Raw genomic sequence first — 26,242 nt, 5'->3', positions numbered from 1 at the left:
TGGTGGAGAGAGGGAGCGCGGTGGGGAGGTGGTTCCGGCGATGGAATGGGGAAACGGAGCGGGGGCCGAGGTGTGGCACCGTGCGGCGGAGCCTACGGCGGTGGCTACGCGGCGTGGCGACCACTAGGGCGAGCGGCGGCGATGGGGTGCGGCGGTGTCGCGGTGGTTTCCGGGCACGGGAGGGCTCGGGAGAGAGGGGAAAAGAGAGAAGGAGGTGCGGGGATCGTTTTATAGAGCTCGGGAGGTGGAAATCGTGGCCGGGAGAGGCGGGATCGGCTGACGGAAGCGGGACGCCGACGTGGGGTGGTGGCGGCTCGGCCGGCGCCGGTTTTTGTGGGACGAGTGGGGGGAAATGGTGGGGAAGAAGGTGGGCGACGACCACGTCGCACACGCGCGCGGGAGCGGCATGGGCGCGCGAGAAAACGCCGCTATGTGGGGCGGCAATGGCGGCATGGGCGGTTGCCGGCCAGGGAGGCCGAAGGTTGGGGATGACAGGTGGGGCCCATGGGTCCCACCTGTCGGGGAGGGGGAGAGAGACAGTTGGAAGGGGGAGGAAAAGAAGACTTGAGAGAGATGGGCCTACGACCCGAGAGAGGGAGAGAGGGGGCGCGGGCCGCGGGAGGGGGGAAAGGGACTTGGGCCGAAAATGGCCCAAGGGGGATGGAGGGAGATTTTATTTGTTTTCCTTTTATTTTATTTGATTATATGAACTTTGTATTATTATAATTATTTCTTGAGCTCCGAAAATTCACGGAAAAATCTGGAGAGTATTTGAAGGCACAAAGAATATTACAAAATATTCCCGGCCAATGATTTTTAAAAGGAAATTTCTAATTCCCTCAATAATTCACTTGATTAAATTGATTTAACTTTTATTAAATTTCTAGAAAATACATTATTTAAACGATTTTTAATCCCGAACGAAAATCGGGGCATCACACGATCTGTGATTGGTGATGGACCAGATCTAATGTGGGTAGGATGGGTATGCTCGGCCTTGTAATGATCTGGCCCATGACGAGAACAACATTGAGGGTTCGTGAGGTCGGTGGCAGTAGGACCAATCCACGACAGCGAGGGACATGTGTGCTCGCCCTTTTGTGACGGTTTTGGCTTGTGCGGCGATCCTACCATGCAAAGGTGAGATAAGGCTAGCCGGTGGAGGGGCGTTTGTGCAAGGGTTCTTCACACTAGTGGTAGTTGGATGCTGGTGGGGTAATGCAGTTGCGATTGCAGGGGTGTATAGGTTGCAGGTAAAAGCGTTGTCCAATAAATTGTAGGCTAGCAACGGTAACACTTTCAAGTGCTGTGATCCCTCTAGAATACGTTTGCCGAGGAGCCTCGCTCTCCCCTTGGTAGGACACTCCAAGTGAAAACCATGTCCAGATTTCTTAGGCGGGCGACAACGCATTATGGCGTCACATCCTCGTTGAAGGTGTCATCTAGAAGGTTCTGTTTTTGGCTTTCTACCTTAAACAGTTGGGGCAATGCTTATGGATGACGGTAGGTTTGTACGAGGAATGAGTACTGAGTAGATCTTTCTTGTTGCTTGCCCTATACCTCTGCAACCCCTCTCGGACCACTAATTTCAGTTGTTTGAAGGTGTTGTCGGGTGGTTAAAATGTGGATGTGGTGGTGGCATCCGTCGGTGTGGCACTAGACATTTGGTTTGTGTAGGAGCTACAGCATGTGGTGGTGGTTTTGTTTTTCTATTTTCGTTATTAACTCCCATAATTTTAGTCTTATAGTAGTAATTTTGTACTAGTACTATATTAATATGAAACATCACAGTGGATGGTGTTGTTTGTTTCAAAAATATCAAAATAAAATGTCTTGAACGCAAGGGACCTTTTGTTTTGAATTGTTGAACAACAACAATTTACTCCTAACTAGGAAGAAAGCCCGCGCAGATGCGCGGGCAGTTTTATGAAGACAATTTTTAAAAAAGGTAATATCTCACCATTTATAAGCCGAGAAATATATTGCATACTTTAATATATTTAAGTAATAAGGTTATCTCCTAGATTAAATAAAATCACTTTGCCTCTGGTTACATACAAATTTTCTTGTTGTCACTTCAACCTATTATCACTGTTTAAAAGCCAAGTATCTATTCATAGATGAACTATGTAATGTATCAATAAAATAAGCCTAATACATCATTAATACATTGAAATATCCACTACACGTAAGTGTTTCGTGCCTCACCAATTTTCAAAACTATATATAAATATTGTAAAAATACCACTTGTACAAATTAATAGAATAACATCAAGTTATACATAAATGCTTCTCTAATGCGTGAAGCCGATTGTAGTGGCGAGACTTTCTCTGTCTATTGCCTTGAAACATGGGTCCCATATCGATGTAGTTGTGCACCTCCAGACTAACCTGGAGTACAATTTTAATGCCTAATTTACTATCACATCCTTATCGAGTTGTGCATCGGTAAGTAGTAAGTTGAGCACTATTGGTGACTGTGGTCTCCACTGGGACCGCCTTAACTCCCATATGTACGTCCATGTTATACTTATAGCAACGTAGCAAACTATGTTATTCATGCTTATGCCCTTCATGAAAGGAAAAAGAGAAGATGGATGTGATCAAAAGAATGTTTTTTTTTTATGTTTTGAGAGTAGATTCATGGTATAGAGTAGACACCACGTGCTTATGGTGTTAAACATTATGCAATTTGAAAATGAGCGAAGTTGTAATTCGACGGTACTAAAAGAGAAGATGGAGATGATCAAAAGATTTTTTTTTTTAAGTTTTGAGTAGATTCCTGGTATAGAGTAGACACCATGTGTGTTTATGGTGTTAAACATTTATATTTTGACAAACATCTATAGTTTAGCGCTTGGTTTATTTTCAATACTTATTGTTGATAATCACATGAGACACCTTTACTAATTCGAAGAATATATTTATTTTTTTCAAATTTATTAATAATAACTAATATGTGGGAGTATATGGGAGTTTTTTATTTTTTTTGTATGATACTATATACGTATATTTTTTTTGGTTCTATCTTTTTTGACACGATGGCTTTATTCTTTTACCGTACGTATGTAGGTTTTATTGTTCCTTTTCATTCTTACGTACTTACTTTTTTTTTTGGCGAACCTATTCTCTCTCGTATGTATAGGTGGAAAGTATTAGTATTAGAGATATAAATATCTAATCTAATGATCTAAATAATGGATCCATCAATTTAAGTGAAAATCAACGGTATAGATATAGATATAATCTAATGGTCTAAAATAACGGGTCCACCAATTTAAATGAAAATCGACGGTGAGATTAAATAGTACCACGTGGCGGTTTAGGAGCGTTTATAAGAATGCCACGTATCGTCTTGAGAGTGTTTGTAGGTCGTTCAATAGACTTTTAGTATATGATAGATAGATAGATAGATGGCGTAAGGATATCAAGATCGAGAATGGCCTTGTAAAATACGGGCCTTTAGTGGGCTAGGAGCTTATGGTGGAGTATAGCAATATGGGCTTCTGATACAAGGCCCTGGAGCTCGCTTGGTGCTTAATCATCCGGCTATGCTATATAAGCAAGCTCTTTGATCTAAAAACCAGCTTGAGAAAGAATTATTTGCATTTTAGCCGGTCATGTTTTGGTACTATACTAGTATAATTTGAACAAAAATACACATTTATATTTGAACTCTCTAGGCTATTCCCCTATTACATGTAGCATGACATCAGAGTCAAAACAGATACGCACTATAAATTTAGTTTCATCATATGCAACAAATGACATTATACATAGCAATGACATCAGAGTTAAAATGAAGAGAACAAAAAGAAAAAAAATTCAAATAACCTCCCCAAAAATCAAATCCAAATCAACTGGCTCTCTAGAAAGCAACCCTGTTCCTTAAGCAACTTCCCTTTGTCTTCTTCCCAGCGGCCCATAAGTAGTCCACATCTCCACTCTCTTGACCACGAAACGGCCCAACACCCAAAACCCCCGGGCCCACATGTCATCCTCTCCCCCAACCCTAGCGCCACCGGCATTCCGATCCCTCCTACCCCTGGCCCCACATGTCAGTGACCCGAAAACGCCTCAGGGTATATATACCCAGCTGTGCCTAAGCCGGGCACACGCCCTCTGACCCCGATAGAAAGGGAGGAAAAAAAAAAGAGAAGGCGAAACCCCAAATCCGCCGCGATGGCCGCCGCCGCCCTCCTCCGCCGCTCGCCGGCGGCGCGCGCCCTCCTCTCCCCGGCGCTCTCCTCCCGCCTCGTCGCCTCCAAGCCCCACTCGTCGTCCCCCGCGCCGCCGCCGCCGCCGTCGAAGGCGGGGGCGAACACCAAGACGTTCTCGATCTACAGGTGGGATCCCGACTCGCCGTCGACGAAGCCCCACCTCAAGGACTACAAGGTGGACCTCTCCGACTGCGGGCCGATGGTGCTCGACGTGCTGCTCAAGATCAAGAACGAGCAGGACCCGTCGCTCACCTTCCGCCGCAGCTGCCGCGAGGGGATCTGCGGGAGCTGCGCGATGAACATCGACGGCGACAATGGCCTCGCCTGCCTCACCAAGATCTCGTCGGCGTCCTCGGCCTCCACGATCTCGCCGCTCCCCCACATGTTCGTCATCAAGGACCTCGTCGTCGACATGACCAACTTCTACAACCAGTACAAGAGCGTGGAGCCGTGGCTCAAGCGCAAGGACGCGCCGCCGCAGCCCGGGAAGGAGATCCCGCAGACCAAGGCCGACCGCGCCAAGCTCGACGGCATGTACGAGTGCATCCTCTGCGCCTGCTGCTCCACCTCCTGCCCCTCCTACTGGTGGAACCCCGAGGAGTACCTCGGCCCCGCCGCGCTCCTCCACGCCAACAGGTATACCACCACCTTCCCAAATGCTCTTGGTGTCGTGATGTTGTTCTTGTTTGTTGATTCGTTGGATCCGTTTGCTAGTTGACTTGTTTGTGATTCATCGGGTGATGAATTGTGCTCTGGTGATTGTGAAATGGTTTGCTTGTTGATTGATGCGTAGATTGATCTGACCTGGATGCTTGTTTAGGCGATGCTTGTGTGGAAATGATTTTCATTAGGACGATAGTTTATTTTTCCGATACTCTGATGTGGTCATGAATTACGTGATCCTCTTATGTGACGATCCAATATTTGTTTGGTAGCTAGTAGAAACTTGGTAAAGCGGTTTGGATGATCATAAGTGAATACAGTGTGGTGATGAAATGTGTTAAACACGTGTGTGGTTCTATAGTCATAACTGACTAGGCGCATTCAAGGCATTCGCTGCCCCACAAGTATTCTGCCTTTTGTGCCTGACCTACTGATCAGAAATTTGATATCCAACCAAGGAATAGTTTGCAAGCCTCACTGTGGTAAAACTCATACTTGGATAGTGGTAGTGTTTGATTGCTTTCCGTAGTTTCCACCTCTGCTAGCATACAGCGGCTGATGATTTAGCTGATCTACGACGTTAAATACTTTTGGTGTGCATTCCTTTGGCACTTATTTGCCTTAACTTGAATTATAGTTGTCTAATATGATTATTGTTTTTTTATGTAAGCTTTAGGATGTTGCTAAGTCCATGACACGTTCACCCTTTTTAGGCTTCCGCTGTTGGGGACGCTAATCAAACCAAAACCCAACATGTTCATGCACATCCAAGCTCGAGGATATCACGGGGTATCGGAGAAGAGAAACTTGCTGGATCACAAACGTAGATTGCTTGCAGCAAAATATGAACTGAAAGGAAAGCTTTATAAGGCTGTTTGTAGGGACCCTGATCTTCCAGCAGATATGCAGGACCAGTTTCGCTATAAGCTGTCCAAGTTGCCAAGAAATAGCTCCATGACACGCCTTAGAAACCGCTGTATCTTCACGGGCCGCTCGCGCGCTGTTTACAAGAAATTCCGCATGTCTCGTATTGTGTTCCGGTCATTGGCTAATAAGGGTGAATTGTTGGGTGTTAAGAAAGCGTCTTGGTAGATGCTAACAACCAGTAGATCAAAGCACTAGCTCTGCAGTAGTCCAGCACAATAAGTTTGCCTCCATGCAGTTTTTCAGTGTTTGCAACCTGAAACTATATTTCAATCTTATGACCAGCAGCCAATCTGGCACTCTTTCAATTATTTAGTTGAACCAATGTACTGTACTGTTTTTCTGCCTATTGAGCATTTATGAAGTTAAAAGTTTTGGACCATTCTTTTTCCCCTGCCCCTATATATATGGTATTTTTGAATTCGGAGATACTTTTTTTACCATCAAGGTGCGCTCAGTCATGATAAATACCTTTACTTTTGACAGTTTACTTGTAGAATTAGTTATACTTACTGATAACTGTTTCGCAGTATGTAGATTAATTTGCTTAGCTTTGGGTTACTTGAATTCTGTTCTATATGTTATTGCTGTGCCTATGTATTGTTGAAAGTTAATAATCACACATTCTAGCGAACTCTGGTGCATGCTACTGGTTGCTCTTGCAATCGCATTAAACATGGAATTTTGTTAATTAAGGCATTTGACCTGTTGTGCCATCAGTTCAAGATGTAGTGCTTCATAATTTCACCGTTCATGGGCTTAATGAGTGGATCCTCCCTTGTTTTCCCTAGATTTCAGCAACAAATTCCTTTCCTGTTCCTGCTGAGTTCCTGTTTGATGTAACTTGTTTGTTGATGTTCAAGTATTAAATCTTCTAGATGAATAACTCAGTTTTCACTGCCTGATTATATTTGTAAAGAGAACTAGTTAACATATCAATCTTTTAGTGTCTGATTTGGTTCAGGTCCCCTAATTTTGTTCATATTGTGCAATTTTGCCTGATTCTATGTGCAGTTGTGAACTGGGTTTTGTATTAGATCATCTTACGAATTGACCGGTTTGCAGCTTGGATAATCATTATAGCTGCTGTCTATATATAATGATATTATTGTATTTGATTCTATAGTGTAAATAAGCTAAGGCAGGTTTTTGTTTTGTCTGATCTAATTTTGTCATGAAGCAAAAATCTTAAACATGATCTGATATGACTGGTCTGTTGGTTTAGGCCGTTTGTCCTGCCCCAATTTTTGCAAATGCCCATACCCTTGTGATTGCTCTGTCCTATGAACATCCATTCCCTGTTTCAGGTGGATACAGGACAGCCGTGACCAGTTCACTAAGGAGCGCCTGGATTCCATCAACGACGAGTTCAAGCTGTACCGCTGCCACACCATCAAGAACTGCACACACGCCTGCCCCAAGGGCCTCAACCCAGCGAAGCACATCGACACAATCAAGAAGCTCCAGCTCGAGGCCTGAGTGAGCAGTATATCTCTCTTCATGAGATGAAACTCTGTCGAAAAATTGTAATCAGCCAGCCTCTTGTTTCTCTGCCTTTTTAGTCCATCGCCTGACGAATAATTGCTGGAACGCAGGATTCCCTTCTGGGCCTCCGATCTGATGACTTCCATTTCCATCAGATGGAGGGAGCATTGTAGGGAGTGAATAATTTGCTACCGTATTTTACGTTTTGTTCTGTATCTAATTCGGTTTGTTGTTCACCGTCCATTCCATTATGTCGTGCGGTTTATGCATGAAGTAATTCATGGATTTTACCTTTGTTTTTGTGATGTTGAACATGCCCTTCATATTTTTAACCCGGAAATCAACAAGCATTCTCCGTAATCTCTGGTTAGTGATCGGGTTTAGCCATATAGTGAATCTTAAATTGAAGCAAAACGAATCGGATTTGGTTCCTGTGCAGTTCTTGGTATTACTGCAACTTAGGCGGTCATATTGTGGCTGTAGGATGCAAATCCAAAGGCCCAAATTTAATAGGACACTGTTTATTCAGACAATCCAGCACAAAATTATTATAACAATCATAGTGGCAAATTAAAGCGTGTAATGATGCATCTACCAAATGCTAAATTGCTAATGGTGGGATATTCCAGATAACACTAGAATGATTCAGACAGGCCAAGCCTCCCAAGGTTTTCCATCTCACCAGCAGGTGGGACCCACCCCCGTTTTGCTCCCAGCCAATGGCGTCGCGAGGCGCGAGATAAGGCTGCAAACCTGGAGCACACACTCGCCTCCTTCCATCGCTGATGCAGATAAGCCGCGATCGCATCCACCGTTCTAGAAACGCAGCGACATTGCACTCACCATCTCAGAAATTGCATCCAACAGCAGCTGCCATAGTTGCAAGTGAGCTAGAGCTCAGAGAAGAGGAGGAAGAAGAAGGCGTCAATGGCGACCACCATAGCTGCGATGGCCATGCTTAAGCCGTCCAAGATCGTGGCGCGGTCATCGCCGGCGCCGTCGGGGAGCGGCAGGGTGCCTAGCATCTCGCTCAAGAGCCTGGCCAAGAAGGGCATGTCGGTGTCGTCGTCGTCGGCGGCGGCGGCGCCCGTGGCGGCGGCGGCGATGGCGGGCGCGTTCTTCTCGGCGCTGGCGTCGACGGACGCGGCGCTCGCGGCGCAGCAGATCGCGGACGTCGCCGCGGCGGCGGCGGGTGCCGACGACAACCGCGGGCTGGCGTTGCTGCTGCCGATCGCGCCGGCCATCGCGTGGGTGCTCTACAACATCCTCCAGCCGGCGCTGAACCAGCTGAACCGCATGCGGTCGGAGCAGGTGCTCGTCGCCGGGCTCGGCCTGGGCGCGGCGGCGGGTGCCGGGCTCGCGTTCCCGCCCGAGGCGTCGGCGGCGCAGGAGGTGGCGAGGCTGGCGGCGGAGGCGGCGGCGGCGGAGGGCGGCGACAACCGCGGCCTGCTGCTGCTGTTCGTGGTGGCGCCGGCGATCGCCTGGGTTCTCTACAACATCCTGCAGCCGGCGTTGAACCAGCTAAACCGCATGCGGTCAGACTGAGAGCTTGAGCTTGAAGATTGCATCCGTACATGTGTGTACGTGGTGTGTTTTGAGGGTGGTGGAGTGGAGTGGAGTGGTAGTGACGTGGAATGTGGTGTACTTATGCCTTAATTAATCCTGTTCCTAATCCTCTCTTCCCTTGAACAAAAATTCAGTACAGCTCTTCTTCTTATTTGAATTCATCTAGTTAATTTATTTGTCTTATTGATCAATGTTTGTTTTTGTTTCCCCAGTCCGGTAGATGAGCACACATGCACACCATAGTACACTTACTAGAAAAAAAATACTAGTGGATCGACACATCGACCTGTGAACCCACTTAAAGTACAAATAAGTGGATAATCTTAACATGTTAGTTTCCCATTTATATGTTTCCTATTTATATGTACTATAAGTGAATTCACGAGCCGACTCTCTTACATCCTTCTTACTTAGGTTTGAGTGGATTACTTATTTTTCATCCACTCGAACCTTTTGAAAAAAAATTCCTATTTCTATGAGAGCACATATATAGTTTTATCACAGTTATATAGTTTTTACACTTCTATAGTTTTGCCGCTGACAAGTATAATCGTTATATCCTGCCCTAGTAAAAGACGCGAATAGTAAGGAATAACCTAATATCAAATAATTAAAAGGAGTGATATTTTGAATCCAGGTCATCTAGCCCACCATTTTGTGGGGATAGCCGGAATACCTCTAGGTATTTCTCATATCCTGCCCTAGTAATCTTATCTCATATATTTATATAGTTCATCCCACTAAGTGTTGTTAATGCTATTTCTTTTTTCTCTCAGTAAGCCACATCACTCTAATTATTTCTAGCTATTGGATGATAGATCTATGGTTCAAATTGTCACGTCTTTCTTCTCTCATAACACCAAGTAATCTCAATTATTTTTAGGCCTTAAAATTCATAAGTATCTATTTGTTTTAGTTTTAATATTCATATTGCATCTTATTTGTATATATTATTGTCAGGGTTACAGATAAGGCATACCTTTTATCCTACGACTTATGGAATATACCGATATGGTATACCTTCACGTATACGGATTGTTTCCATATACGTTGTTGGAATCTGTTGCAAATTACATAAATATCTCTACAAGATAAGTGATTTCCAAAATCCTACTCGGAAGGAATAGATATTCTGTTATACCGTACCAGATCAAATATCTCCAGGCCTTACTTGGGGGTCAAGATGATCCACGGTATAAAAGGGACCTCCAGGGAGGGGTGCAAGGCATCGAATTTCATCGCCTACACACCCACCATAGTTCACGAGGCCGGAGTTCACGGCGCCAAGTCGTCGGATCTTGTCCAATTCATCAACTACGATCTCGCCGGTATCGTCTGTTTCGTTTACTTCCTTTGTAATCTGTGATTCCTCATCATCAATCTCATATAAACCAGACTAGGGCTATTACCTGACAAGGGGTCTGAACCATTATAATCCTTGCCTTTTGTGGGGTCTGAACCATTATAATCCTTGCCTTTTGTCTGCTTGATGTCGTACTACATAGATACTCGTTTCAACGTACCCAAATACTCAACTCATCCGGTCCATGAGTACCACTCGTCGATAATTATGCGACTTAATTTCCCGCAGCATCATGACGGGGTATTTATCTAGTTAAACTAAATTTCTTGTGAATTAAAAACTGCTACAGAGTAGGGGGAAAAGAAAAATAAATTACAGTACCTAGACGGTCAAGGTCAAAGCATCGCATGCCCTTGCGGCTTTGACTCTTGGCTTGGAGGAAGACGCCTGAAAGCCAGTGAGGCTGAGCAGCAAGGCTGCCTGGCTGCGTCGTCACACGCCACGATGCGTCCTCGTATTCCCCATCTCCCTCGTCCCGCGAGACTACGGCCACTACTCCTACGAGAGTACGAGTACGGAGGCCGCCCTTGAGTTTTCCTCTCACTGAGAGGGGTTGAACTGTAAAACATGTGTTGTACAGTGAAACATTTTGACTTTTACCTCCTTGTTTTGTTTGGGTGTATTTATGTCCTGTTTAGTTCAGACTAAACTTCCCTCAAACCTTTAACTTTTCATCACATCACATCACATCTAAAACTTTTCTACTCACATAAACTCCTAACTTTTTTTCCAAACTAACAACTTTCCCTAAACTTCTCCCCAATTTCAGAAACTAAACACAGCCTTAGTTCACGCCAAAATTAAAAGTTTGATTGAAATTGAAACGATGTGATGGAAAAGTTGGAAGTTTGTGTCTATAGAAAAGTTTTGATCTGATAAAAAAGTTGAAAGTTTAAAGAAAAAGTTTGGAAGTAAACTCGGCCTTTGTTTGACCCTTCTGGCCATCTATCGGATCGCCGTGCCCTTGCCTTGCCTGTATGGACGCATTGTCGTAGTACTGCCTTCGTGCAGTGCAGATCACATATATGCGCCGTGATGTGTCGGCCGGGATGGCCCACCACGTCAGCATCTGCACGTTTTGCTTCATCATACTGATAGTACAGGATTACAGGCACAGCTTAGCAGCTACTCCTACTAATAGAGAGAGAAAGAGAAAGAGAAAGAGGAACAAATTTTGGAGCTAGTAAAATTGAATAAATTTTGGAGCAAGGTGAAACAAACACTGGATAAAAAATATAGTAAATACATATATGTCAGAAAGAAAAAAATAGCTGAAGTCAAATTGTACTATCAGAACATATAATAGTTGTGTTCCATGTCAAGCTCGAAAATAATTTAGGATACTCACAAGAAAATAAACGATCGTCTACGAGTAAACATCATTTCCATGTGGATTCACTTAAAACGGCGTTCTTCTATATCTATACAAGTTCACCAAACTAAGGATCGACATTGAACACATAACAGTCAAAGACACAGACATGATCGACTATGCTAACTTCCATTCGAGATCTATAATTTCTTAAAAGATAATTTCATAACATAAAACAGAGTAATATTCTAGAGTAAAATAGGAGCTGATGACTGATAGTACAGATCCAACGGCGATGACGTGAACATCCACCCTAATCCATCACAAAACCCCCGTGATTCCCATAAAAATCCTCCTCTCCTTTTTTCTTCCTCCGACCACCCCACCACATCGAGTACGGCGGGGGAAAAGGCGACACCGCAATCCGGCCGCCCAATGGCGCGCCGCCACGTCACCCCGACTCGCCACGTCAGCAAGGGATCACGGAAAAGCGGAGAGATCCCCCTCACTTTCCCTCCAAATAGCTTGGCTCGCTGCTTCTCTTCTCCCGCGCTTTTTTTGCAGCGAGGTCCCTCAGGTTGCGTGGTATTTGCGTTGGTTGGGAGGGGGGCAATGGCGAGCGGCGGCGCGCGGCGGAGGAAGGGTCGCCGGGGAGGGAGGGGGAATGTGAAGAGGAGGACCAAGTATCTGAGTCTTAGTCGGTTCTTGATTAAGAAGGAGGAGGAGGAGGAGGTGGTGGTGGTGGCGGTGAGGTCGCCGGAGTTGGTGCCCAAGGATGAGGCGCCGTCGTCGCCGGAGGACGGTGGGGATGGAGGTGAGGATGAGGAGGAAAAGCCGCAGATGGAGCCGTTCGCGCTGCATCCTGAGCCGTCCACGCTGTTCGCGGCGGCGCCGTCGCTCACCGACATCCTCGGCGCCTCCGCTGGCGGCGGCGGCGGTGGCGGGGGCGAGTCGTCGTCCGCGGCCTCGCCGGGCGTTTCTGGCGGGAAGGAGCTCTCCGGCGAGGAGGATGACCTGGCGCGGCGCGCGCTACGGGGGCGGGAGCGGTGGGTGTACTGTAGCAGCTCGTCCCCGAGCGCGACGACCACCACCACCACCACGACGTCGTCCTCGTGCTCCTCCGCGGCGAGCACGGGCGCCTCAAGCGGCGGCGCCGCGGCGCGGTCGCTGCTGCTGAAGCTCGACTACGAGGAGATCCTCGCCGCCTGGGCGGGCCGCGGCTCGCTCTACATCGGCGGCGCCGCCGCCGCCACCGCCGGTGGCACGGACAACGCCGCGGCGGAGCTGGAGCTCGACTCCGTAAGCGCCCCACTCGCCCCACTCTTCTTGGACACGCCCCGTGGTGACACTGACACCGGCGGCGCATGCTCGTGCAGGTGTTCGTCGAGGTGTCGGCGTCGCCTGAGCCCGCGGCGGCGGCGGCGGCATGGAGCGTGGCGGAGCCGGCGGCGAGGGCGGAGAAGGTGAGGCGGTACAAGGAGAAGCGGCAGGGGCGGCTGTTCGCGAAGCGGATCCGGTACGAGGTTCGCCGGCTCAATGCCGTCAAGCGGCCGCGCCTGAAGGTGACCAACTTATCTCAACCTGAACTAGTTGCTGCATGCTTCATAAGTTCAGAAAAATTCTTACCTGAACTGAGCTGAACTGGATTTGCTCATTTATTGATTCTTCAGTAATTGTCTCCAGTCCCATAAACTGTAAAAGACTTGTACTTTGTAGTGTAAATGATTCATCTTGTCATCTTGGATTTGGCATGGACCAGCATTATCATTCCGAATCAGTTTAGTCTAACTGGTTGGATTCAGTTTATTATCTTCAGGAATTACTGAATACTGAATAAGGAATGTAAGCATGGAACTTTGGTAGGGACTAGGAATCGAACGATTAATTAACTTGGAGGCAACAGGATTAGATTCTACTTCTTAGTAGATGTAAGCTGCTGAAGTGTGGGTTTCAGACCTTATTGTATAGGCTAATTTATTTCTAATATCTGAAAAAAATAGGTTAGGCATTTCCACTATATCCTTTTTTAGTTAGCTCTCATGATATATTTCTGTTTTTTTGTCTGAAATTCCTTAATAAAGCTTCAGTTGTCTGCTAATTGCTTATCAGAAGATTAGTACACTTCAGGCACACTCTGAGCAAAGCCAATGGATCATACATAGTATTGAACTTCTAGTATTAGGTGATAACTGAACTGAAAAACATGATGAATTCACACATCCGTGGCTGGACATGTTGATCTTTCACTTTCTGAACTAGAAAGCATCAAAATGCACTTTATGGTTTCACTTTCTAGCTGATAGAAGAATCTCTTATGTAAAATTTATGTTCATTGATATAACTGTGTGTCCGCAAACCGACAAACTAAGAACTTAACAGTGTTGATTCATGAATTGAAACCTGCTAGACTTTGCATCCTGGAAGTGCAAGAACCATCTTCTACCCATAGTCCATACATTTCTTTTACTTGATGAAACTCTGTCCTGATGAAACCTTTTGGCATTTCTTGCATCGCTGCACTGCAGGGCCGTTTCATAAAGGAGAAGGAAGGCGCCGCAATCACATAGAGAAAGCCAGCTCCAGCTGCTTACATAGCCTTCCCTGCTCTCTCCAATGCCATGGTGGATGCATCATTATGCATCTCTCCATCGCTTCTTCGCGTGTACATGATCTGTTAGTTATTTTGTTTAGTTCTCCAGTCCTCATCATGTCCAAATCAGTTCTTCTGCCCTGGGGCTGCAAGTTGTGAGCCTTCAGGTGCAGAGATGCAGTGTGGATTATGTCTCATAGGATGAAAATAACAGCAATTCAGTTCAGTTCAGCCATGATGTGCCCAACTGTTCATCAACGATCAGTTCAACATTTTGTAATGTCTTCAGGTGCTGGTTGTCGTTGAGAGATTTAATATTGGCTTCTCCACAAAATAGGGCAAAATCATCTTCCATTATTTGTAAAGAACCAGTAATGCCTTATTTGGGGAATTCGAGATTTGGACAGGTAACTGTTGAGTACCAAATAATCGGTGAAAATCTAGAAAACTGGGATTGTTATCCCTTGACTTCTAGTTTATTTTTTAAAAAATTTTATAACTATATATTCTTAAAATTTAAATAGGAATCTATTTAGGGAGCTAGAGATTCTTTAAAAACCTAACAGAAACTCTTCAAACAGAACCAATAAACTGACAGAAACTCTTCAAACAGAACGCAATCGAAGGGAATTCATCAAGGGCAAGAGATGTCAGGATCAGAATCGTCTAACCAGTGCACAGTTCAACTGATCTGCTCCGTTTAATCATCCTGGAAATGGACTGTATTAGCGGAGTAATAGTATTAGTTGGTGTAATTTTTCTGAAGAAATTACTGATGATACTGTAGTATGCAGCTGGAGCAGATGCTTCCGGTGGCGGTGGAGCCGTTGCATGCACCGTTCTGCCGCCGCTGCAAGTCCAGTGTCAGCTCACGTGAGTGACTCATGGCCCCACCTGTCAGCGTGCATCGGTACTCAGTGTGTTGTCCTTTTGCTTGTGGCTGCCAGGTGGGCCCCACTGGCAGGCGGTTTGGCCGTGCGTGGGGAGCAGCATCCGTGGTCAAACTTATGCTGTTCCCAGTAAAACTGTAAAAAGGTGGTGTAACCAACAGCTTTCGACCTGTTCACTTTGACGTAAAAAAAACATTACCAATTTTTGGTATAGTTGTTAAAAATTGTCAAAATTTTGGCAGTATTTCTTATATAGTTATAAAAATTTGACAATAAACTAAATAGCCATTTTTTAAACAACTTTATCAAAATTTGGTAAGATTGAAAATGGCACCAAAGTGAACAGGTACTTCGTGTCGGGACTCGGGGTGGTAAAAGAAAAAAGCGTGAGATCAGACGGTGAATATCGAACGGTGGGGAGAGAGCCGAGGAGAAATGGACGGTTCTCGTTAGCGTTGTTGTACAGAGCCTCGCGAGATGGGCTGGGCCTCCGTGGAATAGTAGAAGGCCCAAATGGACTAAACAAGGCCGCTCATGTGAATACAAGCACACGGCCTTTTTTTTAATTTATGGGCTTTTCTGAGAGCCCATCACTTTTAGGACTTGGTTAGTTCGCGAATAGAAAATTTTTAGGTGTCACATCGAACGTTTGACCGGATGTTGGAAGGGGTTTTAGACACGAATGAAAATACTAATTCCATAACTCGTCTAAAAACTGCGAGACGGATTTTTAAGCCTAATTAATTGTAACACCCTGAAAATTCGACCGACAAAATCAAAACTCTAAAAATACGGATTTTCAAAAACTTTTTAAATTAATTGCATCATGCCGATCTTATTCGTCTATTTTACCTGGATTTGATCTCGAAGATTATTAATCGTGAGTAAAGAATAGTTAATTAGGAGTAAACCGTAAAAACAAAATTGGTAAAATACATACAAATTAAAATAAAGATTAGGTGGGGATAGAAATAAATAAAATATTATCGCGACTATATTTGGATCAATTAAATTTAAATACGATGGAATAAGAATTAACCCTAATTAAAACTCAAATAAATTATATAAAAATAAAATATGAGTAATATTAATCTAGGGTGAATTCATTAGTTAAGATAACACAAATATTGAGTAAAATGCATATATGCAAAATTAAGAATTGTGGAATCAAATTTATATGGAAAATACACTAAAATCGGGTTAATTAGAAAACGGTACTGTTCATTGCACCTAAGGTATTCGACGCGGTCCCCTAACCCAGCTCCTCCTCTTTCCCCCTCTCCCTCGTCGCCTGCCGCCGAGCCACCGTCGCCATCGCCATCTCATCGCCGCGGCCGCGCCGTCGCCGTCGCGTCCCGCCTCGCGCCGCGCGTGCGTCCCATCGTCGCCTCGCGCCGCGCGCCACCACTGCCGCGCCGTCGTTGTCGCCATCCCGTCGCCGCGTGCGCGTTCCATCGCCGCCTCGAGCCGTGCCGCTGCCGCGCCGCGCGCCGTCCCATCGCCTCGCGCCGTTGCCATGTGCCGCGCCGCCTTACGCCCCGAGCCGCGCCGCGCCGTCGTCATCTCCGCCCGCGCGCCGCGCGCCGTCACATTGCCGCCGTGCGCCGCCGTCCCATTGCCGCTGCCGCACCGCGTTGCCGTCGCGTCCTGTCGCCCTTGAGCCCCGCGCCGTCCCGTCATCGCCCCGCCTGTCACGCCGCTCCCACGCCACCCGTCGCGTCGCCCGTCTCGAGCCCCGCACCGCCGCCCGTCGCATCGCCGCTCCGAGCCCCGCGCCGCCATAGCGTCGCCGCCCGCGTGTCGCCATCGTCCCGTCCAGAGCGCCGCCGTCGCGTCACGCCGCCGCCCCTCCCCCTCTCCTTTCCCCCCTCTCTACAAATACCCCCCCCTCTCCATTTTCCCCCACCCCATCTCACCCTTCCTCCCCTCTTCCCTCTCCACTGCGCCGCCGCTCTCGTGCCACCGAGCCGCCGTTCCCGTGCCGCCGCGCCGTCGCTCTCGTGCCGCCGTGCCGCCGTTTCCGCGCCGCCGTTCCCGTGCCGCCGTGTCGCCGCTCCCGCGCCGCCGTGCGCCACCGTCGCCGCCGCCGTCGTCGCCGCTGCCGCCGCCGGTGAGCCGCCCTCCTTTCCCCTTGCGTCCACCGCCGCCGCTCGGGTGGGATAGAGCCGAGAAAGAGAGGGAGAGAAAAGAGAGAAAAAGAAAGAGAGGGAGAGAAAAAGAGGGAAAATAGAAAAGAAGAAAAGGAGAAAATAGAAGGGAAATTGGGGGAGAAATTAGGAGGATTTAGGAAATAAAAATGGTCGGGGTTAATCATAGATTATTTTTGGAAATTCCTCGAGCGTAATAGTATTTCGGTCGAAATTCCGAGTTAATTATAAAAATATGTTTCTTGATCAAATTAGATTAAAATTGGTAGTAATTTAGATATAATTAATAACTAAACAATTAGATGAATTCTTATAGATTATTATAGATTATTTTTGGTAATCTCTATAAGTCATCGGTTCACGGTAGAAATTCGGATTTAATTACTAGGAATTTTACCCGTGTATTATATTTAATTATTTAGTCATAGACTAAATTAAATCGTATAATAATTCTAGGATTCCGTCCGATATTTAGCTCGCGATAGAAATTTCTAACCTATTATATGGATATAATGCTCGGGTAGATTAAATTAAAAACTTGTGAGAACAAAACATTTATACCCGCAAAATAGTTTGAATCGAAATTGGGTTTGCCCTAGTACGCGAATAGTAAAGTTAATATAAAAGAATCGACTTTCGCGTTCGACTTCCATTTGGATTTATTTGGATTTTTATTTGAATTCTAATCGAATTCAAATCAATTTTTGCACGTAACTATAGAGCCCGAGGGAGTTGCGGATCCAAGCGAAGGCCAAGACCCGCAAGACTTTGAGCAAGGCAAGTCATCACTATTCCTTGAACATGTTGATCCCAATTGCGAAATTGTTTTGTTTACAAATAAAATTGCATGCAATGATGAACATCCTACTTGTGATTATGCCATGCCTTGATTATTGTTTACCCTTAAATCTTTGTAACCATATTTACGTATGAGTCCCTAGTCAACTATGACAATTGCTTAGAAATGCTATTCTAGAATCATGCATACTCATATTTATCAAATGCTATATGCTTGGGCAATTACCTTCGGGAAGGTAATTGAGATGCGGCATGTGGAGACATGAGCGCCACATTACCATGATGTTGATGACATGATTTGTGAAAGGAGAAATAAAATTAAAACAACTGTTTTCGACTGGGGCGGATGGAGGATTTGGGTGGTATCTGGAAAAGGCTAGTACCGTCCCCAGTTAATTAAGGACCGAGCCATGAAGTTAAGCATGAAACGACCCCCGTACAACCGTACTTCTCGAATGGGTATAGACCTAACAGATTAGATAGCCGAGCGGAGGCAGTATCCCTGCATAGATGGTTCACCCCTGAGTGAGGCAGGTGCGTTACGATGGGACAGCCGTTGAGGTAGGGCCGAGAGGCGTGCCCTACATCGGTGTTGCCATTGGTAGGACTGCCATGAGTGTGTGAGAGAGAGAACTTAACTTGAACCATAATTTAATATGCGTGTGAGACTTCTCTTTCCCCGGGAGCGCCAGAACTCCTCTCACTGCTAGAAACATGGACGCCTAGAGTGCATGAGGATTTAAGTTCATGGAGCGGGTACTGCCAATGCGAGGTTATCGAAAAGCTTTGCCGTGACGCGTCTCATGTGTTGGGATGAGGCTCATGTGTTGGGCAGTCGCGGAGTGCGGGTAAAGTGTACATCCACTGCAGTGTGAGTAAACCGAATCTATTCGAATAGCCGTGCTCGCGGTTATTGAGCACCGGGACATGTATTACACTTGGCTAGACTCTAAATTCTTTAACTTGTGTGGGATGGGATATTGCATGATGATTTTTATGCTGATGGAGCCACTTCCTGAGAGGCGGGAATGTGGACGTCCTCAGAAAACCATAACGACTCAATGACGGGAAGCTATCCTTGGGATCACAATGGATGGTGGACAGAACCGTCATTGTTTAATATGAACACTGGTATTAAAAACTTGATCAGTCTATGCTAGGTCTTAGGCTTGTGAAAAGAATTGCAAAACTTGCTTTGCGCGAAAGAACCATAGCCATCCTTTGAATTCCTCTGTCATGTGCATCATTGCTGTGATGGCTTGCTGAGTACGGTTGGTACTCACCCTTGCAAATATAAAATTAATCAGAAGCGGGAGATGAAGCCTCGGAGGATCCCTATGCCTACTACCAGGAGGGAGATGAAGACGATGGCACTCAGTAGGTCTTAGTATGGTCGTTGCCTGTGGCAATGGCATGCCGCTGCCTGAATTCCGCTGCCTTATCTATTTCTGCTTTTGGATGTATTCCGGACCGCTCGGTCCGATGATTTAAGACTATGCCTACGGGCTTATGATGTAATAATTCGTATTAGACACTCGTGTATGTGCACTTGGTATTTCAGCTATGAATTCGTGTGTACCAGACTACTTGATCCAGGGAAATGGTACTGTTTACACGATTGATTCCTGTTATAAAAACGGGGGTCTACATTAATCCATCATTAGCACATGTGGGTTACTGTAGTACTTATGGCTAATCATGGACAAAATAGGCTTAAAAGTTTCGTCTCGTGATTTACATATAAACTGTGTAATTAGTTTTTTATTTTATCTATATTTAATACTCAATGCATGTGTACAAAGATTCGATGTGACGTTTTTGAGAAAAAAATTTGGTAACTAAACAAGGCCTTACCCACTCTGTTCGATAATTTTTTAGGTAGTACTTTGTTTATATTTTTTTCTCGATTATACGATAAGGCCCCCTTTGAATCACAGGAATAAAAAAACGGGGGAATAGGAAAAACATAGGATTCTGATAGGAATACAAGTGTAAAACAGAGGATTGCAAAACACAGGAAAAACATAGGAATGACCGTTTGATTGAGCCGCAGGAAAAACACAGGAATTTGAGGAGAGAGAAAGACTCAAAGGATTCTTAACATGAGGTAGAACCTCATGTTAAATTTCCTTCAAAATTTGCATGGGAAGAGGCATTCCATAGGAATTTTATAGGATTCCATAGGATTTATTCCTTTGATTCAAAGCGCTATATAGAAAAAATTCCTATAGGAATTAAATCCTTTAAAATTCCTATGAATTTCCTTTGAATCAAAGGGGGCCTAAATGAATATGCGTACACACAACTACACACACAATACCACGTTTACACATACACGAATACGTCCCATAACACACACTTAAAGAGACGAAAATTAGCAGCACGATTTTAATCTCACTAAATTTTTGGTGAAAGTTAACTTGTGCGTGCATATTATTCATGAGCGCATGGTTTTTCTAACAAATTTGTGACCCGTAAATAAATTTATGATAGTAATATTCTGGCAGGAGTAACACTTTGTAAAAATCAACGTTCATTTTTCCCCCATTCCTTTTGCGCGTGAATTTGGAGCTCAAATTCAGTTTCACGAGCTAAGCTAGTGGAGTACTCTGTGGCAGGCATCCATCAGCTATACAAAAATTTACCGAAGTTTAGTACAAATTGTTGGTGTGTGTGAGAGGCCATGTGACACATTCTGTGTGGATCGTGTCTTGGTGTATGGGGGACAATTGTCTCATGCACTGAGCTGGCCTTGCTATTAATTAGGCCGCCTGATCAGGTGGTTAGTTAATCCCCACTCCCCATACAACTACTTTTTAGTTCTCCTAAAAAATTGTCACATGCATGTGCCTCCTTCCCTGCCTCTTGTACACTGTACAGTTCTGTGTGAACAGAAAAAAAAAACCGCAGTATTGGGATGAATGCATGTTTCTGAAATTTCGTTTAGAGCGGTACAATAGTAGACTATAAGCCAGCTATAGACATATTTTAAATAGAGAAAGGAAGAGAGATAAAAGCAGCGGGCTACAAATCTGTAGCCAGCTGCAGCACGGACTCCAAGACGTAATGTGTGTATGACAGGTGGGACCAGATATTAATAGTATAGTAAGCAACTATTGTATGAATTGGCTATTGTATTGGCTATAGATGATTTAGAGCCAGTAGTGAGCTATACTATTAAACTTATTAAACTTGCTCTTAGGCAAAGATGGTTTCTCATTTCAGGTCAAGAGAGCTGTCCCAAATAATTGACTTAATTTGCACTCCATGCACAGTACAGGAGTACTAGGCTACTATGCTCTTGCAAGTTTCTAGTACTCTTTTGTCAGTCTCTCACCCAAAAGAGCCAAAAGGGTTGCTCCAGCTGATGCCTTTACCTGAATACCCGCCGTAATTTCTGTGATAAATTTTGTCATTCCCATCACAGTAGGAAAGATTCAGAACACTGAAAAGATCCCTCTTCTCAGAGCAAGTTTAATATTATAGGCAACTACTTTCTCCAAATCATGTATAGTCAATTTAGTAGTTAACTCATACAATAGTTACGTATAACATATACTCCCTCCATTTTAAAATATTTGACACAGTTAACTTGTTAGCACATATTTGACTGTTCGTCCTATTAAAAAAATTTGTGAAATATGTAAAATTATATGTGTACATGAAAGTTTATTTAACAATGAATCAAATGATATGAAAAGAATAAATAATTACTTAATTTTTTTAATAAGACGAATGGTTAAACACGTACTAGAAAGTAAACGGTGTCAAACATTTTGAAACGGAGGGAATACTACACAATTCATACTTGGTCCCACCTGTCATACATATGTATCTTAGAGTCTGTACTGCAGCTGGCTACAAATCTGTAGTCCACTGATTTTCTCTCTCTTCTTTTATCTCATCGAAATGTGTTTATTGCTGACTTATAGTTTGCTATTGTATAGTTTGCTATTGTACCTGCTCTCAGTTGTCACTTTCATTGCAACTTCTGGCACTAAAACATTAGCATTTGAATAAATGCAGGTGATTTCTAGGGGTAATCCAAGCACTCACATTTATGTACTCCATGCAATGCAAGAACGTTTTCATGGCCCTGTTGTGCTCGTGACAATAATATCCTTGCAGAAAATGAACATAAGATGGGATTTTTTTCTCTCTCTCTTTATACATAAAACAAAGAGAATATACATGATCCATACATTCCTGCAAAATTCCAAGTTTCCAACGTACTATCCCCCACATTACAACTCAACAACAGCTACGGCATCCACATCAATGTCTCAGCTGCAAATGTCAATGACAGTATTATTCTAGCTGATGTGCAGTGCACGGACACAGTTATGCCGCCGATATACTCGATTAGTACAGCTACTGATCACACACCCCCACCCAAATCAATCAAAGAATCTTTCCGTAAAGTGGACAAGGATAAAAGAGAAAGGGAAGAACAATTGGTGAAAGTGATCAAGAAAAGAAGGGAAAGTGACAACCAAATCACTACTAATCTTTTTAACTTTCTTCTTTCACTTCTTTTAACCGGGAAATTTTCAGTTTTTTTAGTAACTTGTTGCCTACGATGCATGCATGTCCTAGTAGAAAATAATCGCCTACCTAATTAACTAACTACACTTGCAGCATTTGCAAAGAACAAATCGAACCCAAAAAAATCGGAGTGGAAATTGGAAGAAAATTTGTGTTCCTTTTTCTGTTTGGAGAGTTGAATTGTGTGTGGAGAATTGAGAGAGTTGCATGTGGATGTGGTGGTGGTTAGGGTGAAGACCTCTTCTTGCGGAGGATGACCTCGGTGTCGAGGCCGAAGGCGTCGACCTTGGAGATCCTGACCACGTCGGAGCGGCGGAAGAGGCCGACGAGGCCGTGGACGTCGAGCAGATCGTTGGCCGAGTACTTGTCGCCGCGGCGGTGCACCGCGACGTGCAGGACGGCGACGCCGCCGGGGCGGAGCGTGCGCTCGATCTCGGCGACGAAGCGGCCCGGGTAGAGCGCGTGGTCGAACACGTTGGAGAACTCGAAGTCGAAGGTGTCGTTGGCGAACGGCTGCGCGTGGAAGTCGCCCCTGACGACGAGCGGCGGGGCCGGGGCGAGGTCGATGCCGACGGCGTCGCGGACGCCGACGAGGCGGAGCGCCGCGACCTCCTGGCCGAGGCGCGCGCCGACGCAGAGCGCGCGGGAGGCGTTGGAGAGGAGCTTCCCCCCGCCGTCGTCGCGGAGGAGCGCGGCGAAGGCCCGGGCGAAGGCGTCCACCTTGCGGTGCCAGTCGCGGGTGGCCCAGACGCGGCGGAGGCGCGGGTCGAGCGTCTTGTTGAGCTGGTGGCGGAGGTAGTCCTCGTAGGAGCGGAACCCCGCGCGGCGCATGCGGATGTGCGGCGAGGGCGGGGTCGGGGAGAGCGGGACGGCGAACGCGACGGGAGGAGGAGGAGGGGAGGAGGAGTAGGAGTAGAGGAGGAGGAGGGAGAGGAAGGGGATGAGGAGGAGGAGGAGGGAGCGGGGGAGGTGGAGGTGGAGGCGGGGCTTGGCGTCGGCGGCGGGCATGGCGGAGGCGGCGCGGCGCGGCGCGTCCGGTGCGCGGCGTGATGGCGTCCGTTCGGTGGCGGTGGATTTGTTTCGTTTCGTTTCGTTTCATTTTTGTTGTGCGGCGTGAGCTGTTGGGGATTAAGGGGTGGGTCCCACACTCCCACTCCCACGCGGTCGCGCTCATGCTTGGCACGCGGCATCCCTCTCTCCTCTCTGTCATCTTATTTGGCGTGTCCAAATGTAAGAGCATTTATATAGCTAGCTTTCCAATTGATTTGTCAAGCTAAACTCATTACCCACTTCAACAGCCTCTCTAACTACACTCTCCGACACTGGGACCCACACGTCAGCCTCTGCTATACCTTCTTCCTCTTTCTCTCCCTTTTTCTCTTTTCTTGGCACTTTTCGGATGCAGCGGCGTGGCAAGACAGAGAGGAGCGACGCCGACGATGGGAGGGCTGCGGGCGGCCGCGTCGGATGTGGCCGAGCGTGGGGGCATGGCCAGGCGTGGAGGCGGCCGCGGCGGATGCGGCCGGGCGCGGGGGCGGCGGCGCTGGATGCGGCCGGGCTGCAGCTTTTTCTTTTAGGCTTTTGGCTCCTTGAATCCGTGCAGGCGCGCAAGAATTCAATGGCGGTTCTTGGAGCTTCTTGGGCTGGTCACTGAAGGTACACTGATTAGTGATTACTGAGTACTCATGACTGTGCAAGAATATACGGCGAAGTTCTTTGTTTGTTTGTTTGCAATTTTTGATGTTTTTCTTCTTGGCAATCGGCTAAAACCCAAAACCTTCTGAAGAAAGGCAGACTTTACCATGTTCTTGGCTTTGATCTGGTTGGAATCAATCCCTTCGAAGACCCGCATACTTTCGCCTTCGAATCTGCGCATGTTTTACTTCCTGTCTCAACCATCTTGAATCGTTCTTGGAGCCTGATGCTGCTCTGCCTCACCTTTGTAGTAGTACGCAGTCTTGCGATGCAGTCGGCGACGGAGAAGGTGAGGAGGACGCCCTCCTCCTGCCTGCTGCTGTGCATCTCCGACATCTGCAAGGATGCGGCTGGGCATGGGGGCGGCGGCGCCGGATGCGGCCGCGGCAGCGGCGGGGGCGGCGGTGGCCGGCTGGATGGAAGGGGAGGGGGCATGGGGCCCACCGTTTGGCCAGCGGTTGTGGCTGGCTAGATTTGGCCAGCTGCTAGCAGGATTTGGCCAGTGGGATGGCTTGGCCAGAGAGTTAAGGTCTTTTTTTTTTCATATGTTGGCTATAATTTAGCTTGGAGTGGCATTTGGCCATACTCTTGGAGATGCTCTAATGTGACCGTTTTTCTCTTTTCTTTTTTTTTTCCCTGAAGAAGATTTGTCCGTTTAAGGCTTGTTTAATTGGTGAAATGAAAATTTTTGGATGTCACATCGAACGTTTGACCGGATGTCGGAAGGGGTTTTCGGACACGAATGAAAAACTGTCGGTGATATGGTCCCGGGGGTATCATGTTTAGAGGGAGGAGGCTGCCCCCCAATGCCACGTGGCCCTCTCCCAAGGGAAGTCAGGCCCGAGGTGGGGTGGCGGCCACTCCTTCCCAAAGACTAGTCGGAGGAGGCTGCCTCCCAATGCCACGTGGCCCTCCCTAAGGGGAGTCGTGCCCGAGGTAGGGCGGCGGCCACTCCCTGGTCGAGACTAGAGGGAGAAGGCTGCCCCAAACGCCACGTGGCCCTCCCCCGAGGGGGGATTGGGCCCGAGGTCGGGCGGCGACCGCCCCCTCCCGTGACTAGGGGTCGGGCTCCCCCGACCCCCTCTCTAGGTCACCACGTACTGTGGGTTAGGTGTCCGCCTACAGGTGCTCACCTACCCGCATTTATAGCGACCTGAGCGGTCGCGCCACTCCGCATTTAATACGGCGTGCAGTGTACTCAACCGGTCGAATGACCGATGTGACTGGCTAGTGCACTTATGCGCTGCTCGTGTGTCAGGCGGCGTGCAGCCTGACATGTCCCATCAAATAATGATGGTCAGAGGTTCTCATCCTCTTATCCCAGCCAGAGTCGGTCTCACGCTCTGGTCAAAGATAGGTTCCTGTTTCCCGGTGTAATAGGAGCCTAAAAGTCTTCACCCATTAAATGATGAATGACATGGGCGCCCCTTGTGTCAGGCAGCATTGTTTGGTAGGCCCCACGACCGAGGCGACGTGTATGCGGCTTCCAAGTTAAGGAACAAGACATGCATATGCAAAGATGGTAATAATTTTTGACGAAGTTAGGTTGTTGGGTCTATGTGATAACCCCTTGAGGTATAAAAGGAGGTCCAGGCCTAGTGAGAAGAGGGGGGGAGGACTTTCGAGCGAACTGGCGCTTGAGTCTCGCAACCCCAAGCACTTGTGTTGTACACTCAATCAATCAAGCACAGGAGTAGGGTATTACGCTTCTTAGCGGCCCGAACCTGTATAAACCCATTTTGTCTCATTGTCTTTGGGGGATTGAACCCCCTCAAGATGACACAGCTTCGCTCACCAAGCCCTCGAATCTCACCCGCTGCCCCCGGCCGAACTCACAAAGGGGGGGCCTCACGGTTCCCTGGTGAAGGAGTTCATTCTCCGACAAAAACTAATTTCATAACTCGTCTGGAAACCGTGAGACGAATCTTTTGAGCCTAATTAATTCGTCATTAGCACTTGTTGGTTACTATAGCACTTATGCCTAATCATGGACTAATTAGGCTCAAAAGATTCATCTTGCGATTTACATGTAAATTGTACAATT

The 26,242-nt window shown here is 46.6% G+C and overlaps 4 protein-coding genes and 1 long non-coding RNA gene across 7 annotated transcripts; 4 read left to right on the top strand and 1 right to left on the bottom strand.

Moving 5' to 3' along the window:
• Positions 1-4,113: 4,113 nt before the first annotated feature.
• Positions 4,114-7,650, top strand: LOC4344541 (succinate dehydrogenase [ubiquinone] iron-sulfur subunit 1, mitochondrial-like). Of its 3 annotated transcripts, NM_001403369.1 has the most exons (3): positions 4,114-4,856; positions 7,115-7,286; positions 7,403-7,650. In NM_001403369.1, the coding sequence occupies exons 1-2, from the start codon at positions 4,183-4,185 to the stop codon at positions 7,284-7,286; spliced, it is 846 nt and encodes a 281-aa protein (NP_001390298.1). In that variant the 5' UTR covers positions 4,114-4,182; the 3' UTR covers positions 7,403-7,650. The 3 variants fall into 3 exon arrangements, with proteins under 3 accessions (NP_001390298.1, NP_001390296.1, NP_001390297.1); NM_001403367.1 differs by lacking the exons at positions 7,115-7,286; positions 7,403-7,650 and adding an exon at positions 5,597-6,189; NM_001403368.1 differs by having other exon boundaries at positions 4,121-4,856; positions 7,115-7,592.
• Positions 7,651-7,778: 128 nt separating this feature from the next.
• Positions 7,779-9,019, top strand: LOC4344539 (photosystem II core complex proteins psbY, chloroplastic). Its single transcript, NM_001403370.1, has one exon. The coding sequence runs from the start codon at positions 8,220-8,222 to the stop codon at positions 8,835-8,837; it is 618 nt and encodes a 205-aa protein (NP_001390299.1). The 5' UTR covers positions 7,779-8,219; the 3' UTR covers positions 8,838-9,019.
• Positions 9,020-12,082: 3,063 nt separating this feature from the next.
• LOC4344538 (zinc finger protein CO3-like) lies at positions 12,083-14,354 on the top strand. Its single transcript, XM_015793558.3, has 3 exons — positions 12,083-12,832; positions 12,910-13,095; positions 14,059-14,354. The coding sequence occupies exons 1-3, from the start codon at positions 12,146-12,148 to the stop codon at positions 14,098-14,100; spliced, it is 915 nt and encodes a 304-aa protein (XP_015649044.1). The 5' UTR covers positions 12,083-12,145; the 3' UTR covers positions 14,101-14,354.
• Positions 14,355-22,090: 7,736 nt separating this feature from the next.
• LOC4344537 (uncharacterized) lies at positions 22,091-23,600 on the bottom strand. Its single transcript, XM_015793325.3, has one exon. The coding sequence runs from the start codon at positions 23,509-23,511 to the stop codon at positions 22,729-22,731; it is 783 nt and encodes a 260-aa protein (XP_015648811.1). The 5' UTR covers positions 23,512-23,600; the 3' UTR covers positions 22,091-22,728.
• A 290-nt stretch (positions 23,601-23,890) lies between these two features.
• Positions 23,891-24,896, top strand: LOC107277996 (uncharacterized). Its single transcript, XR_001548051.3, has 2 exons — positions 23,891-24,159; positions 24,450-24,896. It is a non-coding gene; the product is annotated as an uncharacterized lncRNA (long non-coding RNA).
• Positions 24,897-26,242: the final 1,346 nt, after the last annotated feature.

Source organism: Oryza sativa, chromosome 8, assembly GCF_034140825.1.
Source record: "Oryza sativa Japonica Group chromosome 8, ASM3414082v1".
NCBI classification, from domain to species: domain Eukaryota; kingdom Viridiplantae; phylum Streptophyta; class Magnoliopsida; order Poales; family Poaceae; genus Oryza; species Oryza sativa.
The sequence above is the reverse complement of the archived record's forward strand: the minus strand, read 5'-3'. Positions and strand labels throughout refer to the sequence as shown.